The sequence below is a fragment of the Numenius arquata genome, chromosome 19 (assembly GCF_964106895.1).
Source record: "Numenius arquata chromosome 19, bNumArq3.hap1.1, whole genome shotgun sequence".
Classification (NCBI taxonomy): domain Eukaryota; kingdom Metazoa; phylum Chordata; class Aves; order Charadriiformes; family Scolopacidae; genus Numenius; species Numenius arquata.
This window is the reverse complement of record NC_133594.1, coordinates 1,490,077-1,508,358: the sequence shown is the minus strand read 5'-3', so window position 1 is coordinate 1,508,358 and position 18,282 is coordinate 1,490,077. Positions and strand designations below refer to the sequence as shown.

Sequence of the window (18,282 nt, the reverse complement as noted above, 5' to 3'; positions counted from 1 at the left end):
AGGACGGAGTGTCACAGCCTGGGCCAGTTCGCTTACTGTCCCCAGACATAACAAATCAACAAGTGAAAAGGGATCCTCTCTCAGATAACAATGCGTTCCTGAGATCCAGATGACAAGAGCAAAAACTACAGTTTGCAGAACGTAACCAAGATCAGAACTACAGCAGCTACATCAAGGAAAAAAATGAGAGACTGATGTAAGCATTTTAAACAAAGAACTTGCCCTTGCACTCTACCAAGACACAGTGGGCTTTTCTGATTTGCTCTGGGGTCACCTGGGCACGGTAGAATCACAGAACAATATGGGGTTGGAAGGGACCTCTGGAGATCATCCAGTCCAACCCCCTGCCAGAGCAGGTCCACCCAGAGCAGGTCCCACAGGAACGTGTCCAGGTGGGGTTTGAATGTCTCCAGAGAAGGAGACTCCACCACCTCTCTGGGCAGCCTCTTCCAGGGCTCTGCCACCCTCACAGCAAAGAAGTTCCTCCTCATCTTTAGGTGGAACTTCTTATGTTCCAGTTTGTGCCTGTTCCCTCTTGTCCTGTCACTGGGCACCACTGAAAAAAGACTGGCCCCATCCTCCTGACACCCTCCCTTTAAGTACTTATAGGCGTTGATCAGACCCCCCCTCAGTCTTCTCTTCTCAAGACTAAACAGACCCAAGTCCCTCAGCCTTTCCTCATCAGAGAGATGTTCTACTCCCCTCATCAATGCTAGAAGAGTTACTCTGTATCTCGCATAATGGCTTAATACAATTAATATGCCAACATTTTTCCACGAGCGCTTCTGCAGCATAGGCACCAACAAATTAAAAGATTCCCCCCCAAATGGTCAAATGATAGTCTCTAGACAACAGGACGTCTGTCAACTGTATTTCATAGAATCATAGAATAATTATAATTGCAAGGGACCTTAAAGATCATCGAGTTCCAACCCCCCTGCCATGGGCAGGGACACCTCCACTAGAGCAGGTTGCTCAAAGCCCCATCCAGCCTGGCCTTAAAACACTTCCAGGGATGGGGCAGCCACAACTTCCCTGGGCAACCTGTTCCAGTGCTTCACCACCCTCACAGGAAAGAATTTCTTCCTAATATCTAATCTAAATCTCCCCTCTTCCAATTTAAAACCATTGCCCCTTGTCCTGTCACTTCTGACAAAGAGTCCCTCTCCGGCTCTCCTGGAGGCTCCCTTCAGATATTGGAAGGCTGCCATGAGGTCTCCCTGGAGCCTTCTCTTCTCCAGGCTGAACAACCCCAGCTCTCTCAGCCTGTCTTCATAGGAGAGGTGCTCCATCCCTCTGATCATCTTTGTGGCCCTCCGCTGGACCCATTCCAACAGGTCCATGTCCTTCCTGTGTTGAGGACTCCAAAGCTGGACACAGTGTTCCAGGTGGGGTCTCACGAGCACAGAGTAGAATCACCTCCCTCGCCCTGCTGGCCACACTTCTCTGATGCAGCCCAGGATGCGGTTGGCTCTCTGGGCTGCCAGTGCACATTGACGGCTCATGTTGAGCTTCTCATCCACAAGCACCCCCAAGTCCTTCTCCTCAGGGCTGCTCTCCAGCCATTCTCCGCCCAACCTGTATTTGTGCCTGGGATTGCCATGTCCCAGGTGCAGGACCCTGCACTTGGCCTGGTTGAACTTCATACGATTTGCACGAGCCCATCTCTCAATCCTGTCCAGGTCCCTCTGGATGGCATCCCTTCCCTCCAGTGTGCTGACTATGCGACCAAGCTTAGTGTTGTTGGCAAATTTGCTGAGGGTGCACTCTATCCCACCGTCCATGTCTCAAAGATGTTGAATGACAAAGATGTTGAACAGCACTGGTCCCAGTACCGACCCCTGAGGAACACCACTCGTCACTGGCTGCCAATTGGACATTGAGCCGTTGACCACAACCCTTTGAGTGCAGCCATCCAGCCAGTTCCTTATCCACCAAGTGGTCCATCCATCAAAGCCATGACTTTCCAATTTTGAGACCAGGATGTCGTGCGGGACACTGCCAAATGCTTTGCATAAGTCCAGGTAGATGACGTCTGTTGCTCTGCCCTTGTCCACCAAGTCTGTGGCAGTATCGTAAAAGGCCACCAAATTTGTCAGGCACGATTTGTCCTTGGTGAGGCCATGTTGGCTGTCTCCAATCATCTCCTTATTTTCCACATTCCTTAGCAGAGATTCCAGGAGGATCTGCTCCATGATCTTGCCAGGCACAGAGGTGAGGCTGACTGGCCTATAGTTCCCTGGGTCTTCTTTTTTCCCTTTTTTGAGTATCGGGGTTATGTTCCCCTTTTTCCGGTCACTGGGAACTTCACCAGATTGCCACGATTTCTCAAATATGATGGAAAGCACCTTAGCAACTTCGTCCGCCAGCTCCCTCAGGACCTGTGGATGGATTTCGTCAGGTCCCATGGACTTATGCACCTTCAGGTTCCTTAGGTGGTCTCAAACCTGATGTTCTCCTACTGTGGGCAGTTCTTCATTCGCAGAGCCCCTGTTTTTGCCTTCCGTGACTTGGGCAGTGTGGTTAGAGCCCTTGCCGGTGAAGACTGAGGCAAAAAAGTTGTTCAGTAGCTCAGCCTTATCCATATCCTGGGAGGCCAGGTCTCCCGTTACCTTCCGGAGAGGGCCCACAACTTCCCTAGTCTTGCCTTTGTCCCTGACATATCTATAGAAGTTTTTCTTATTGTTTTTGATGTCCCTGGCTAGATTTAGTTCTGCCTGGGCTTTTGCTTGCTGGATCTTGCTTGCCTGAGCTTGCTGCACACCCTCCTCGCTTCTCTGTGAATCCTGAATTCTACCATTCACGATCGCTGCAGCCGAGGCTACCCTTGAACTTGACATTCCCCACCAGCCCCTCCTTGTTGGTAAGAACAAGGTCCTTTCAAGCGGTCAAATTTATTTCAAATGCGAGGGAATTATTTAAGAGGTTCATCATCGTCCTTTAAAAACTACCTGGAAGGTCTTCCATCAAGTTTTGCCCAGACACAGGAACGGGAGGGTTCAGGTGAGCAGCAGCAAGGAGCCGGCAGCATCCCTCCGAAAAGGCTCCCAGGGAGCAGGGACCACTTTCTCCTGGGATAACCATCCTCAGCTCTTCAAGGAACTACACAGGGAAGGCAAAATTTACTTTCTAATCTGTTCTTCTCCCCCTGAACTGACAGACCTCAGAAACAGATGCCATTGAGTCAGTGTAAGGAACAAAGCGGTTGGAGCCACACATTTAGCCTTGGGAGCACACACACATGCTTGAAAATTAGCATCTTGTCTGAAATCCTTCATTTTTCAGTGCGTTTCTTCTGAAAGCAGAAATGGCAGATACTCATATGCATATGGCACACAGCATTTTTTAAATTCTGAAATAAAGGCAATAAACAAAAATACATCGACTACAAGAATCTTCTCTCTCATTAGTGCCCACGGTTCTGAGTGACACGGGGGGGACTTGGAGGTGTTTCAGGGAGGAACACGCCACCAGTTGATCAAAATACTAATTACCAATACCAACTGCTAATTTCATCCCTTGCAAGCACCTAGGACCCTCCAATTACTTTACTCTCAGGGGAAAAAAAGTCCAATCTTACAGCAGGCTTTTAAAGGTTTACAACAGATCCTGCAGAAGGGGATAAACAAATCTTTTTAAAAGGGAAAATGTCATTTTACTAATGCCCTCTGCACAGAACGGCTCCATTAATCCTGGCAATCTTTACAAATCCTCCCCCATGTTTTCGAACAGGAGCCAGAGCATCGGGATTCGTTCAACCAACGGCAGCGTGAGTCAGTGGGGCTGGGAGCCGGGGGAAGGAAGGAGTAGGTGACGTCCACGGAGTCACAAAAGTCTTCAAAATGATTCATGTCACAACACGGATCCAGAAAAGCGACTTATGGTTTAGACATAACCTATACGGGTATCTCTGTGTCCCTGCCCAGGGACTGACCAGCAAACAGGGCACCACAAACACCTCCCCGTCCATCCACCCAACCCACCGCTATCCCCAACAGATCAACGGTCGACCCATCGTGGAACGTTCTGCCCAAACCCGCAGTGGTGCTCGTGCAGGGGGTCGGGTTTAGACCCCGCGCTCCCCTGTCGCTCAAAACTGCTTTCAGAATGTAGAACAGCTCTGTTGCTTTAACCTGGGAGCTCTGCAAAACTCCGGGAGCTTGAGAGTGGAGCTGCAGATCATCGCTGGAGAGAGAGCAGGGAAAGGAGGAGGGAAACGCTCCTACGTGTCAAACCTGACAAAGCCTTATTCACACGCTGAAAGGTCTCACACCAGCACGATTAGTCACATAACATCTCAGCCTTTTTTGTCAAACCATGGCATTTTACCTTTAAGGAGGTGGCCCAAAGAGGTGGCCCAAAAGAGAAAAACAAAGAAAGAGAATTTAATGGTGTGCCCAGCAGCGGAACAGCCCCAAGTGTGCTCCTGAGCCAGAAGCAGCGCTGATCTTGGGAACGTATCCTTAAACTGCCCACACACAACTCAACGAACGTGGCTCAGTCTTCTGCTGGAGGTGGCACCGAAATTATTTCTTATAGGCTACTGCAGACACTTCACATTTTATACAATTTATTTGAAAGTTACTGAGCAAGTGAAAGTGAGCCACGAACGCAAACTGCAAAGGTCCAGAGACTTCACCCTCTTTACAAGAAAGCTTTTTACTTCTCTCAAGAAGAACAGCTCAGACGTGAGGTCGGTTCCTGGTCTCACACAGTGCACGAGAGCTCGGCCACGGACACCTCACAGTACAGTGTGTCACCCCCCCGCCATCAGGGACACCCAGCTCTCGCCCACTGGTGCAGAGAGTCCTCCGTTACACACACGGCCAGGGGTCGAGGGAAAGAGGAGAATCTCTTATTAACTCTCAACTGCTGGATCATACCACTTTCAAAAATAATCACCTTCTGCAATCTCAAATCAGCTCTTCAGAGGAAACCAGCCTCGTTCTCCCCCTTCCTCTTCCTCCTGACCTCTATGAACAATCTCTCCCCACACTAACAGCAACTCTCATGTTTTCTTTATTCAGAGAAAAAAGAAATTCTGGCTATAGACAGATCTACATTAAATGATGCGTTTTCAGCTCAGAAAGCAGAAGAGGGCCTGAAGAACAATCTCAGAATTCAGAAACCTTCTAATTTTAAATATAAAACTCAAACAAGCCATGCATATTTTATGATGTAGGACTCCCATTTCAGTTGTTCAACTAGGACTGAGAAACAAAAAACGAACGTGGGAGAGGATAAACGTGGAAAAATACTACAATTTTGAAATCAAGAAGTTGCTTTATTGGAGCAACTTTTATAAATAAAACTTATCTAAATAAAACTTTTAATAACTGCACATTCCCTGACCAACCTGATGCAGCTCTGAAGATACCTCTGCTCCCTTGGAGGGCATTGGAGCTTCCAGGGGCCCCAGCCGAACTCTATGACACTACATTTAACATTTATTCAAATCACTACTTAGGACACATTCCTGCAATTTGAATAAATCACTATTTAGGACACATTCCTGCAATTCTTCCTGAATGATTCTGACAGGCTGCGTCCCTCTCAATGTGAAAGAAAGCAACCCATATCACGAGAGAGCATTGTGCAGCGCTTTTTGGTTTGGTTGTGACTTTTCTTGTTTACTTTTCTTTTTAAACCAAATCTAATAATCCCATTTGTGTATTATTATATAAGTTTCCGGGTAGAAAAGACTTTCCATCTTTTCAACTTAGTCAAACTCCTTAACTAAGATTAATAATAGATCAGAGCAATATTTTGTTTGTTGGTCTGGAGTCAATACCAATTTCTCAGCCAAACAATTAGTTTTTGAAACCAGCTCTTACCACTCCAATTAAATCTCCTCGTCCATATTCACCCGTCAGGTGCTTTTTCCCATCGTCCATCCGTATGACGGAGCGGAGTCGCCCGTTCAACACGATGTACGTGCAGTCTGACTTGTCGCCCTGCCTGCGGAAAGAATGAGCGATAATGAGGATCAGTGAAGCATCTTGGATCAGCAAATGCATCCAGAGCCTGAGCCTTCTAATACGCTGATCATCTCCCCCTACAGCAGCCCTCCAGTCCATTAAGGGGCTCCAGGAAAGCTGGGGAGGGACTCTTGATCCGGGAGGGGAGCAATGGGACGAGGGGGAAGGGTTTGACACTGAAAGAGGGGAGATTGAGATGGGATCTCGGGAAGAAATTCTTTGCTGTGAGGGTGGTGAGAGCCTGGCCCAGGTTGCCCAGAGAAGCTGTGGCTGCCCCATCCCTGGAGGGGTTCAAGGCCAGGCTGGATGGGGCTTGGAGCAACCTGGTCTGGTGGGAGGTGTCCCTGCTCAGGGCAGGGGGTGAAGCTGGGTGGGCTTTAAGGTCCCTTCCAACCCAAACCATTCTGTGATTAGAGGAAAATGCTTAACCAACAGTTAAACCCAACAAGCAAACAAGAAAGTGAACAGGCGTCTGTTAGAAGGTGATTTGGAAGATGTTTGACGTTTAAACAATGTACAGTACATTTAAACAATGTACAGGCTTTGCACATGTGGTGAGCGTTCACCCTGGAAGCAGACGACCAGGACGCGAGGGGTCTCTGGGGGAGACACCAGGCTCGTGACCGGTGACAGCCAGAGCGCGTTGCCATCGCGAGGTCACTGTGGAGGCACAGAGCAGCTCTGCAGCTCACAGAGAAAAACTCCCGAGTGGCTCAGGATTTGGATTCCTTTCGGTGCACACACCTCAGGCTGTCGGGAAGGCTTTGCTATATCGAGTTTGCACGACTGAGAGTGCTGTTTGGCAGCAGATCTCCAGCACAACCTGGAAAATCGCGGATGAGACACCATACTTCTGGTAGGGGAGTTAAAACTAGTACAAGGAATTCCAAAAGATTTTAACAAAATACGGACAGCTATGGCTGCTTTGATGGACAAAGTAATCCAAAGCTTCCGTTAGCATTAGTGCTGCAGGTATAGTTATAAAAGTTAAAGTTACAATCATATAGAACACGTGCTAAATGAGAACTTTATTCTCCCACCACTGCAGCCGCCATGCAATCGCTCAAAAGCATCCTAGTACAAAAATTCATAAAACTAAGTTTTCCCAAGGACAACTTTTGCCCCTTAAGCACAATGCGCAGTGCCTATTTTCAATTTACTATTGAATAAGCCTAACTGAATTACCTTTGAGTTTTGTTGTTTATTTTAGAAAGGCTGAAAAACTCTGAGCAATAGACGTTCGTGCCCTTAACAATGCAGAAACTACCACCAGAACGTACCGCTGTTTATGTCGTAATCGATTATGCCATTTTAAAAGCTTGCTGAGACAATATAATGGATGAGGAACAGTATGAAAGAATTTCGGTAACACCTGGTGACAAGAGACTGAAGCAACGTCAAAGGGTGCGGCAGAAAGAAAATGATCTCAAAATAGGCAAACAGATAAACCCGATGGGACGGTTGATAAATTTAGTCCAGTGAGTTTCTTATTCTATATATCACCAAGGGAGCATGGCTTCTTAACTACAAATACTTAAATATCCATAGAATCATAGAATTGTCTGGGTTGGAAGGGACCTTTCGGATCATCGAGTCCAACCATCAACCGAACTCTGATAAAAACCATCACTAACCCATGTCCCTCAGCACCATGTCAACCCGGCTTTTAAATCCCTCCAGGGACGGGGCCTCAACCCCTTCCCTGGGCAGCCCATTCCAAGGCTTAATAACCATTTCCGTGTCAAAATTCTTCCCAATATCCAATCTGAACCTCCCCTGGTGCAACTTGAGGCCATTTCCTCTTGTTCCATCACCTGTTCCTTGGGAGAAGAGACCGACCCCCCCTGGCTACACCCTCCTTTCAGGGAGTTGTAGAGAGCGAGAAGGTCTCCCCTCAGCCTCCTTTTCTCCAGGCTGAACCCCCCCAGTTCCCTCAGCCTCTCCTCACAAGACTTGTTCTCCAGACCCCTCACCAGCTCCGTTGCCCTTCTCTGGACCTGCTCCAGCCCCTCAATGTCTTTTTTGTGGTGAGGGGCCCAAAACTGGACACAGCCCTCGAGGTGGGACCTCACCAGTGCCCAGTGCAGGGGGAAAAGCGGAGGTTCAGGGTTCAGCAGACCACAGACAACTTTGTCCACATCTCACCTGTAAACAGCTCGTCCAGCCTCAACCTCCATCCAGTCCAGGGCAAAGTCCATCTGCCTAACGAACGGGGACATCCTCTTCACCACAGTGTGGGCCACGCCGAGAACCATGCTTGGCTGCTCCCGCATTATCCTAGAGGGGAAAAAAGGCGTTAAAGTTCTTCCCCAAAATAGGAATGGGCACACACCCACAGAGCACCCCAGTGCAGCCGGGCAGTTACACAGGCGCTAACTCAGGAGTCAGTACGTACCCATATACACCCCACTGCAGCAGAGAGAATTTGACAGAGTATGGGGCTGGCCAGCCCAGCCCAAATTCACCGTCACTCAAAGCTGACACTGTCCCAGTTGCAGTAGGACTAGGCTACTGGGCTGCCGGCTCATCCTGCTGTCTGTCCCAATTTCGTAGATGGGAGCCATGTAGCTCTTCTTTATGAGCCACCCTCCAAACCTCCCCTAAACTCAGGTCTCTTAAAACTCGGGAAAATGTTTATACTGCCCAGAAGACTGTCCCTCCCCGCCGTTCCGCACCTCTCAGTCTCACACACGTGCTCACGGTTTCACCTAGATTTTATTTCAGGTGTTAGATGTGAAGCCTGATGCTCTTCAAAATAAGCTCTGTATTTCAAATGTTCCCTTTTCCCTTTTGCAAAGCCCAGAAAGAACTGAAGCATCTCCTAATAAAGCTTCTGATCTTCACACTGAATCTTTTGAGCGAGGCTTAAAGTCTTTAATAGTAAAGATACCATGGAATTCAATACTTTTCTCAAAACGAAAAGCTTTGAGAACGTTCTTTCAGTGGTAACTGCAAACTCGACACTGACTGCGAAGCCTGAGGGACACCTGATAAGGGCTCATTAAACTCTTATTTCTCATTCTTTTTAGCCTAAAGGTCAGTGCATCCTGTTACCTTGCGAGCACTCCAGTTCCTACCGAAGCACTGCTCCTCAGGAGTGAACCGATCGCGCGTGTCTCCAAACAGGGTACCTGTTGGGACACCTCATCTTTTCTGTTCCTGCACAGCATCGAGAGCCATCGATGGCAAACGACTAAAAACTAGTTATTTGACAAGAGGCAGCACAATTCAGTAAGAAGCAGGTAAGTGTATGCAGACGCGGTAGGTGAAGTGGACGCAGACAGAGATGGGGGAGCTCCCTCAAAGCCACACATGGGCAGAAACAAAGAAGAGAAAACGATAAATACTTGGTGTGTTTTTCTCATCAGTGTTGCCTTTACAGTGAAGATATCGGACGATCTACTTAGGAGACCCCCTGTACGTGGAAACTCACGCTCAACACAAATCATGTGTCCCTGCCCAGGGCAGGGGGTTGGAACTTGATGATCTTTAAGGTCCCTTCCAACCCGAACCAGTCCATGATTCTGTGCGAGCTTCGTATCTAATCTTGCACCCTAAAAAACAGAGAGGAGGAGAGAAAGGCACGGAAGGAGTGTTGTCAGTCTTGGTTCCCCGACTGAGACACGGTTCCTTGTGGAGCGCTGTAACCCAGCAGAAATCAGAGAGAGCCTGAGCAGAGCTCCACAGTCCCGGAACATGATAACAAAAGCCTGGATGAAGCACAGGAACTGCCCCAAAGTTTCTAAAACATGAGAGCGCTCATCCGTTAGTCCCGCAGCTGCAGCAAGAGCCCCAGCGGTGACAGGGACAGGGTCAGGTGCAGCTCACAGGAGCTTTCGGGAGCTTTCGTGTTTATCTGCTCTCCTTACCCAGTGCCTCAAATTACTTCTTTTCACAATAATGAAGCTTATCATTTCTTCAGCTGAAATCCCTGAATTTGAAACGGAAGAGATTCATAGGGCTATATCCCTATTCCAGAGGGAGCTCATCGCATCGTCCCCCTGCACTCCTGTGTGCAATTAGGTAAATTAAACTGAACCCCAGCTCTCACATTTAGCACAGTTTAAAATCCAACCATCAAAACAGCGTTCGGGAAGAGCAGGACAGGTTTCCTCTCCTGCCCCTCTGCTCTTGCCCTGAGGTTTCTGTGCCCCCCATCTCCTACCCAAGACACCCACAGACTTACTTTGCTTTCCATAAGCCACTATTGCATGTGAAAACAACGTTATCTACGGAAACTTTACCAACCTAATGTAACTTTGAGCAAAAAGTCAAAGGAGCTGGAAGAGGCAGCCCAGAATAAGCACTAAAAACCAGACAACACTACTCCCTCAACACACACACAACACCCAGCCCTATCCCCCTTCTCAGCTGGTGCAAAAGTTAAATAACCCCCTGAAAACTCCTGGGTGGTTTGGCTCCTTGTTTTTGCTCCGCTTGCTTATTTAGCCCTCAAAGTCTCCTCCCACACAGGCTGTCTGCTGTGATCAATAAAAGCCATTTACTCCTTTTCCTCCATCAAGATAAGTACCTTAATACTTAATGCATTCAAAATGTAAACTACTACCAGGCTGCTTTTCCTTCCATCTGGAGCTCTCTATTATTTCTCTCAGTGCTCTATAACTTGGACAAGAGCGTTAGCGTCGAAGGTAAAAGCCCACCCTCATGCACAAGAAGAGAAAAGCAGAGTTTTTCCCCCCATTATCAGCCAGGTTTCCTTCCTCTCCCTCGGGCATTTCCATCTTTGCTCTTCTCCTGGGCACGCACCTGCACTGCGAAAATGAAAACCCAAAGCTCTGTACTACAGAAACCTGTTTCTGAAAGGATCCTGAGGGTTTTTTATTCGAAAGCACAGCAAATATAGTGATGAAAAGGCAAAACTAGTGTCTGTGAAAGCCCGGGACTGATCCGATATTCTCGTGGATGTGGATGCAATGTGACATTCAGCTTGGCTGGCAATAGAAAATAAAAAAAATCAAATCCTGCTTTTCTGGCAAGAGCACACGACTAAGACTCCAAACTGTGAAATGTACTGAAGCAGAGAACGAGAGCGTCCCCAGGACTGCAGAACCTGAACACGGCCCCTCCAGAGTCTGGTGACAACTTGATTACGCCGTTGGGCAGGAGACACCAGCAGCTGCCGCGTAGGCACCGCACACTGGGTACATCAGCTCAGCAAAACAGCAACGCGTTTAAGGTATACACTACGTAATTAGCTTGTGCCACCCCTATACTTCAGCTCTGCATTTACAGACAGTTATTTAGCCGTGGTGATACCACGTAAAAGGCTCCTGCCCCAAAGTTTCAGTGAAAAGGATTGAATCTGTTGTCCAACACCCAACGTGCAATTCCACACCCTGGGCTACTTCCATTACTGCGCTCTCCGCCTAATAGCGGTTATTGACCATGTTCTTTCTGCTGCGCCCTCTCGTTAATTATTGAGAAAAAATACATACGATGTTCCAGGGCAGCTCAAAGAAAAAGAGTAATGTGTTTGACAAGAAAGGAAGAAAGGAATTTTGGAGAATAATAGAGGTTCTCGTCAAATTTCTTCTGGTCAGTAAGTAAAATAAGAGCCAAAAAAAAAAAATTCTAAAATCCCAAATTATTCCTGGGAGATTCCCAGAGAAGGAGAAAACCTGGTGCTGCAGCAGTCTGAGCACAGAATTCGGCACAAAAAGCGTACCATAAAACTTACATCTAATTTTGTCAACAAGTTTTTCACAGAGTCACAGAATGACATGGGGTTGGAAGGGACCTCTGGAGATCATCCAGTCCAACCCCCTGCCAGAGCAGGCTCATCCAGAGCAGGTCCCACAGGAACGTGTCCAGGTGGGGTTTGAATGTCTCCAGAGAAGGAGACTCCACCACCTCTCTGGGCAGCCTCTTCCAGGGCTCTGCCACCCTCACAGGAAAGAAGCTCCTCCTCATCTTTAGGTGGAACTTCTTATGTTCCAGTTTGTGCCCATTTCCTCTTGTCCTGTCACTGGGCACCACTGAAAAAAGCCCAGCCCCATCCTCCTGACACCCACCCTTTAAGTCTTTATAGGCGTTGATCAGATCCCCCCTCAATCTTCTCTTCTCCAGACTAAACAGACCCAAGTCCCTCAGCCTTTCCTCAGCACAGAGATGCTCGAGGCCCCTCATCATCTTTGTACCCCTCTGCTGTACCCTCTCCAGCAGTTCCCTGTCCTTCTTGAACCGGGAAGCCCAGAACTGGACCCAGTGCTCCAGATGGGGCCTCACCAGGGCAGAGCAGAGGGGGAGGATGACCTCCCTCCACCTGCTGGCCACACTCTTCCTGATGTACCCCAGGATGCCATTGGCCTTCTTGGCCACAAGGGCACATTGCTGACTCATGGGCATCCTATTGTCCACCAGGACTCCCAGGTCCTTTTCCTCAGAGCTGCTCTCCAGCAGGTCACCCCCAACCTGTCCTGGTGCAGGGGTTATTCCTCCCAAGGTGCAGCGCCCTGCACTTGCCCTTGTTGAATTTCCTCAGGTTCCTCTCTGCCCAACCCTCCAGCCTGGCCAGGTCTCGCTGGATGGCAGCACAGCCTTCTGGGGTGTTTTCTTTCTCATAGAGTTCAAAGCAAAAATGAACAAACTTGAAGAAACGTGGTGCTTTTCAAAGACTTCCTACAATGACACTTTCAAATATGGGAACAGGAGCTAGAAGTGATACAAAGCTTGGTTGTAAGGAGAAATTGTGAAGATGGAATGCTGCAAGATCACGGAGCTCGTAAAATGCAGAAAACTGGCAACAGACTTTATAAAGGAGAAAAAGGAAGATTCGGAAGGGTCCCAAAGATGAAGAGGTGATACACGGATGGGTTCGAGATCACTGACTAGTAAGGGATTAACGGAAGCAAAAGGTAAGTTGGAATAAACAAGAGACAATTCAATTCTTGAGAGAGAAGAGAAAACTCAGGAAAATGGGCTCAAGCAAACGAGAGTTAATCCAGGACTGAATATGAAACCAGGCAAAAAAAAGAGAAGGAAAAGGTGGAATCTGAGTGGTGTGTTGAGACGACATAACAAAACTTAAAAAGTCAGAAACAAGGAGGAAAACAACAGCAGAAGAAGAAAGAATGAAAAAGCAGGAACTTAGAAGAAATAGGTCTGATCCCGCATGGAATGGCACAAGCGGGGCACATTTATCAGTAATTAGGTCGGAGAGTTGATGTTCACTGCACAGACTTGGAAAAGCCCAGCTAAATCACCCAAACCCACTGGTGAGCACAGCAAGTTCAGTTTTATAGCAGCCAGCCTTCTGCCTGGGGGGAAAAAACAAAAATAATAAGAAAAAGATAATCAGAGAGTAAGATTCTGTGGTGGAGTTGATTAGGAATACAAACAATTAGATTTAGAAAGTCAGAAGTACACAGAAATATACAACCTAACTGTGGCCTGGAAAACACGACCTCTACAAGTCCGACACGTAACACAGGACCGATGGCACGTTCAAGCAGGAATTGAAAAAGGAGAATAGGAAAGGAAATAGAGGTATTTGACACAAATTATGTGTGTGAACTAAGTCTTAACAATAGGAACACTGAAAAAAATCAAGGGCATTAATCATTAATATTGGAAAACAAAGCTAACCACAGCCATCGTATTGGATTTGGATGTGTGTTTTTTAATTAAGAAATACCTATATCCCCCTTTAAGCATTAACTCATGAGTCATGTGCTACTTCCAAGGTCTAGAAAGGAACCTGCCTTGCAAAGAACAACATCTTGCAGGCATTATTCTTTGCCCTATTCTACTCGCGAGCATTGAAAACCTGTAGTTACACCAAGATCAATCATTCACAGCACATCCCCCAGCCTGGGCTGTGTTTGGAAGCAGAACTGGGAGGGTTCTCCAGCCAAAAGGAATAATGAATCTAAGAGAAAGGGCAAAGAAACACCAGCGGAGCACAGGCTCTGGCCAGACTTTCTTATTTGGATTGTGAAGTGCATGAGTCTTGGGTCATAAATCACACCTGACTGGGTTAAGTGCTCTATAAACCTGGAACAAAGATACCACCATTTAATATGACCATGCATTGCCTCTTGCTGGAGATAAAGCCATCTGATCGACGGGTCAGAGCTCATCTGGATGCTTGAAACCCTCCCGTAAGCTATCTGGTTTGCTACAGGAGGGATTGCAGCAGTAGTACATCACACACACATCCACCGCTCCCCATTTGTTCAAAAGGGCCATAAAAAAATAAATAAAATAATAAAACATAAGTAAAAATCAATATCAGTTTCCATGGCAGAACTCACTCATAGAAGTGGGACTTGGAAATGGAGAGGAAGCTGCAGTCTCGATTGGCCTTGATGGTGAAAATGAGGGGTTCCCCGGTCAGGACGGCGAGCTGGCCCACCAGCTCCCCAGGATGGGTGATGAAGAGGCAGGTGTCCTCCTCCGAGTCTATCTTCCTCTGGTACACGTGAAGCATCCCCGAGACCACAAAGCACACATTAACATCCTGCAGAAAATGGAAAAGAGAGCTCAATAAAACCCCCAAAGATTTTTAAAAGCAATGAGCACAGCGACAGTACTATCGTGACCGATCTGTTTTCCAGAAAGCTCCCTACAGTTTTTGAACAATTAGGTGATAAAATAAGACACAATCGTGAATTATTAAAAGCGGGTTATGAATATTTAAAACTAAGCAGCCACAATATTGAAAAATGTGTTTCTCTTTGGATGGTTATGGAAAATGAAGGCTGCATCTGTAAGATCTGAAGAAATAACAATAGAATTGCGAATGGAGATAAGGGGGCAATCACGGCGGCAGATGAGGGACAGAGCAGTTCAGCAGAGCAGGATTCAGCAGCACCGTAAATAGAGCTGCCCCTCAACTGTTTTGCATAAGCTCATCTATTTATACTGCATTATTATAAATGAACCTCGTTTTCCCAAATACACTTTGCTATAAACAAACAACACCGGATTTCTAGCGTACGGGGGTACAAAAACCCCACTTTACTGCAACTGAATGCCACCAGGGGAAGCCTGCGGTGCGGGACATGGAAAGGGGCTGCACGGTCCCCGTCCCCCTCAGGAAGGATGGGGTCTGACACCCCACACCTCATGAAGGTACCCGAGAGCCGAAAGCAGAGGGGTCCCAGCTCTCAGCTCTGCTCCACCGCTGCTCCCCCGGCACAGAACGGCCGAGAGCCCTTCACCCCCAGGAGAGCAGGCTCGGGAGGGATTCTTTATCTGTCATCATCAACGTGTATAAAACCTTACGGTGGGTGGAAAGGCCGAGCCAGACTCGCGTTCTCTCCGCTCCCAGACGATGCTCACCCACCTGATCTCCCTGCCGCGACAGCACGGTCCCAGCAGTAACCTGGTGCAGCGTCACTTTGCCGTCCAACAGCGAAGGATCCTGGAGAAGAAAGGGGCGGGGGGAGGACAATTTACTCCTCTGTGCACATGTAAAGGTCCAAGAGCGTGAGAAGCATTGAAATAAAGCAAATAAGGATAATAATTACTAAAGATGATGTCATAACCTTGTCTAGAGGGAGGTGTCCCTGCCCATGGCAGGGGGTTGGAACTGGATGCTCTTTAAGGTCCCTTCCAACCCAAACCATTCTGTGATCTTGTAAGTACTTGAATCTCTTTAAAATATGGTGCATGATTTTTGTGTTTCCCTACACAGCAAATGTTTCTTCCAGAAGAAAAAAGGTTTAATTTTTTTCAATTGATCAAACTTAGATTCTTAGAGGGTTTTATATTTGTCAGTTTTTCCCCCAGACTCTTTTAAGGGTCTGTAACGAAAAGAGACCTCCATCAGCTGGCATGAAAATCATCAAATATGAAGTTATTTGCAAAGGAAAGTGGAACCAGGGGAGAGTGTCTGCACTGGGGGGAACTGGACAAGACGCTCTAACGCTTGCTTTACCTCAGCCCTTCCCTGCACACACGTGGCAGATTTTCATACATGCTGTGGACCAAAAGCTTCCCCAAAGGGATGAGATTTTGGGCGCGTGCACACACGGACCGCACAGGGGAGTGGGAATTTTCCTCCTGAATCAAGAGCACGTGAGATGCAGGGTCTTTCCAAGAGCCTGCCTTCGGCTTGGGCTCAGCCCCAAACCCTTCCCACGGCTCGGAGCCGGTTCCTCCCCAGCTCCAACGCTGGTCCCCACCACAGTCCCCAGGATGTGACCGGCGGCCAACAGGCACGGAGAGAATTTTCTTGCACCTCAAAGAACTGCCCACACCATGTGGTGGCCCGTGGGTGGCCCGTATCAAACCCTCACGCTTCGGGCCACCTTTGCTTCAGCAGAACTTCTACCCAAACCAGCAAATCCCTCAACAGCTCAAGGTTTTATTATCAGCATCCGAACGAGCAGGGGCAAAAACGTAGGCTCAATTACACGATTCTTGCTTTATGCTGAAGAGGACAACGCAGTCCTGGGGTCTCGCAGCTTCTCTGCAGGGCAAAGGGGGACAATCCTGTGCCCGGTTCTTGGCCACGGGGGTAGAACCACCGAGAGCACGAGCCGCAGGCACAGCACAGTACAATCCAGCACAAGCAGCACAGGGGAACCTGCCCAGAGCCATTAGCCTCATGGCAGCAGGAAAACAACATCCCGGAGATGTAAACACTTTATCGGTGTCACTGTTACGCCAGGTTTTTCTCTTTTCATTTTCGGTTGGGAAAAAAAAAAAAAAAAAAAAATAGAGCAAGCGAAATAATCAGAATTATTCTTCACACCTACAGCTGATAAAAAGAACAGATTTTCATCAAAAAAATAGTTTTATTGAAACCAATCTGTTTCATGGGAACGTATCCAATGCAAAAAACCTGACAAGCACCTGTCAAAATATTTCAGTTCAGCAATATCAACTCAACTAATTTCTATAATGTTTTTTTTCTATATTTATATGTTTATGGTTGTATAGTATTACCTTGTACTTAAAGACAAAGTTTATCTATGAAGGTATCTCATGGTAAGGGAATAAGTAGAGCTCGTCAGGGAGATTTCTCAATGGCTTTTTTTTTTGGCTGCGTTAGCTCTAACAAAAATTGTTGCAAAGATTTTCTTCTTGTCTAAGGCTACTTAATTCTTGGAACGGATTGTGCACAAAGCTGGGAAGTCCTCGGCACTGGAGATCTTTAAGAACAGTTTAGACAAAAACCTGCCAGAAATGACTTAGCAATATTTGATCCTGCCTTGGGCACGAAAGAGACTGAACAACCTCCAAGCAGTCCTTGAAATCCCACTTTTCTGTGCTATTCCTACCCTGACTGAGCAACAAAGGAGTTGAGAAATAAGATCATGGCCAAGATCCATCCTGTCTTGTCCCTTCTCTCTTGAATGGGCACGACCAGCAGCCCCAGGTTCAGCACCGCACCGTTACAAGGTTGGAGCTACATAACTCTGCGCTGACCCCCTCCAGCCACGAGCCTTCAGGAAAAGAAGTCACTGGCACAACAAGATCCATTTCACAGCGAGTTTCTCTGTGTTACTGTAACAGACAATAAATTAGCAGGGGTTTATGGTACAGAAGCGAAGGCACAAACCACTTAGGAACGATAAACAAAAGCAGTAACGAACTGGGACAGACAAATCATTTTTTTGTGTCAAAGGCAGCGACTCGATTCCCGTGTAACTCAGGAGGACACAGGTCCCACAGCATCCTTTAACTCCCATAACTGCAGCTAAAACTGAAAAGGAAAAAGTCGTATGAGACCGAAAACCATTCACGGCAGCGACCCACGAAATTAACGTTATTTACAACAAAAGGAAAAAAGAAAATCTGAATTCTGCAGTCAGACACCCAAGGGTCATTTGAAACGATACCAACAGCACCTCTCTCCTAGAGTAAATTATCTCCTCCTCTCTCTCTCTTACAGGCTTGTGGAAAAAATCCCGACCAACCAACCGAAAAAACAAACCACCACCATCTGCCATCAAAGCATCTTGATTTTATTCACACCGATTGGCTGCTCTGAAAACCGACACCTTACAGTGCCTCCAGCCAGCTAAGAAATAAAAGATCCGAGCTACTTTTTTTAAGAGAAGAGTTTACAGGATTCATTTTCTTCCTTTACGTAAGCACTATCGAACACAAATATCGGAAACACAATGAAGACTTTTCTTCCATTGCCAGAATGGCAGAGGAAGAATCAACTTTTGCTATCCCGCATCGAAAAGAAATTAACATTGACCTTTAAATGAGATTTCTAGCATTTGGCCATGTTCCACCAGATTCTTATTTGCTTGTGAAAAACTGGGTTGCTGTAATACCAAAGTTTGAAAAGCCGACCTTATTTCATTACTGTTTGGATCTTCAT

General features: G+C 47.2%; 1 protein-coding gene across 2 annotated transcripts in view; it reads right to left on the bottom strand.

The window, feature by feature from the left end:
• The window catches only part of PNPLA7 (patatin like domain 7, lysophospholipase), a 146,928-nt gene that overhangs the window by 97,993 nt on the left and 30,653 nt on the right, over nucleotides 1-18,282 (bottom strand). For both annotated transcript variants that reach the window (XM_074160969.1, XM_074160970.1), the window contains exons 15-18: nucleotides 15,286-15,363; nucleotides 14,252-14,457; nucleotides 8,124-8,255; nucleotides 5,835-5,958 (exon numbers count right to left, since the gene is read on the bottom strand). In XM_074160969.1, the coding sequence (XP_074017070.1) occupies nucleotides 5,835-5,958; nucleotides 8,124-8,255; nucleotides 14,252-14,457; nucleotides 15,286-15,363 (540 nt within the window). The remainder of the gene's footprint in view (nucleotides 1-5,834; nucleotides 5,959-8,123; nucleotides 8,256-14,251; nucleotides 14,458-15,285; nucleotides 15,364-18,282) is intronic.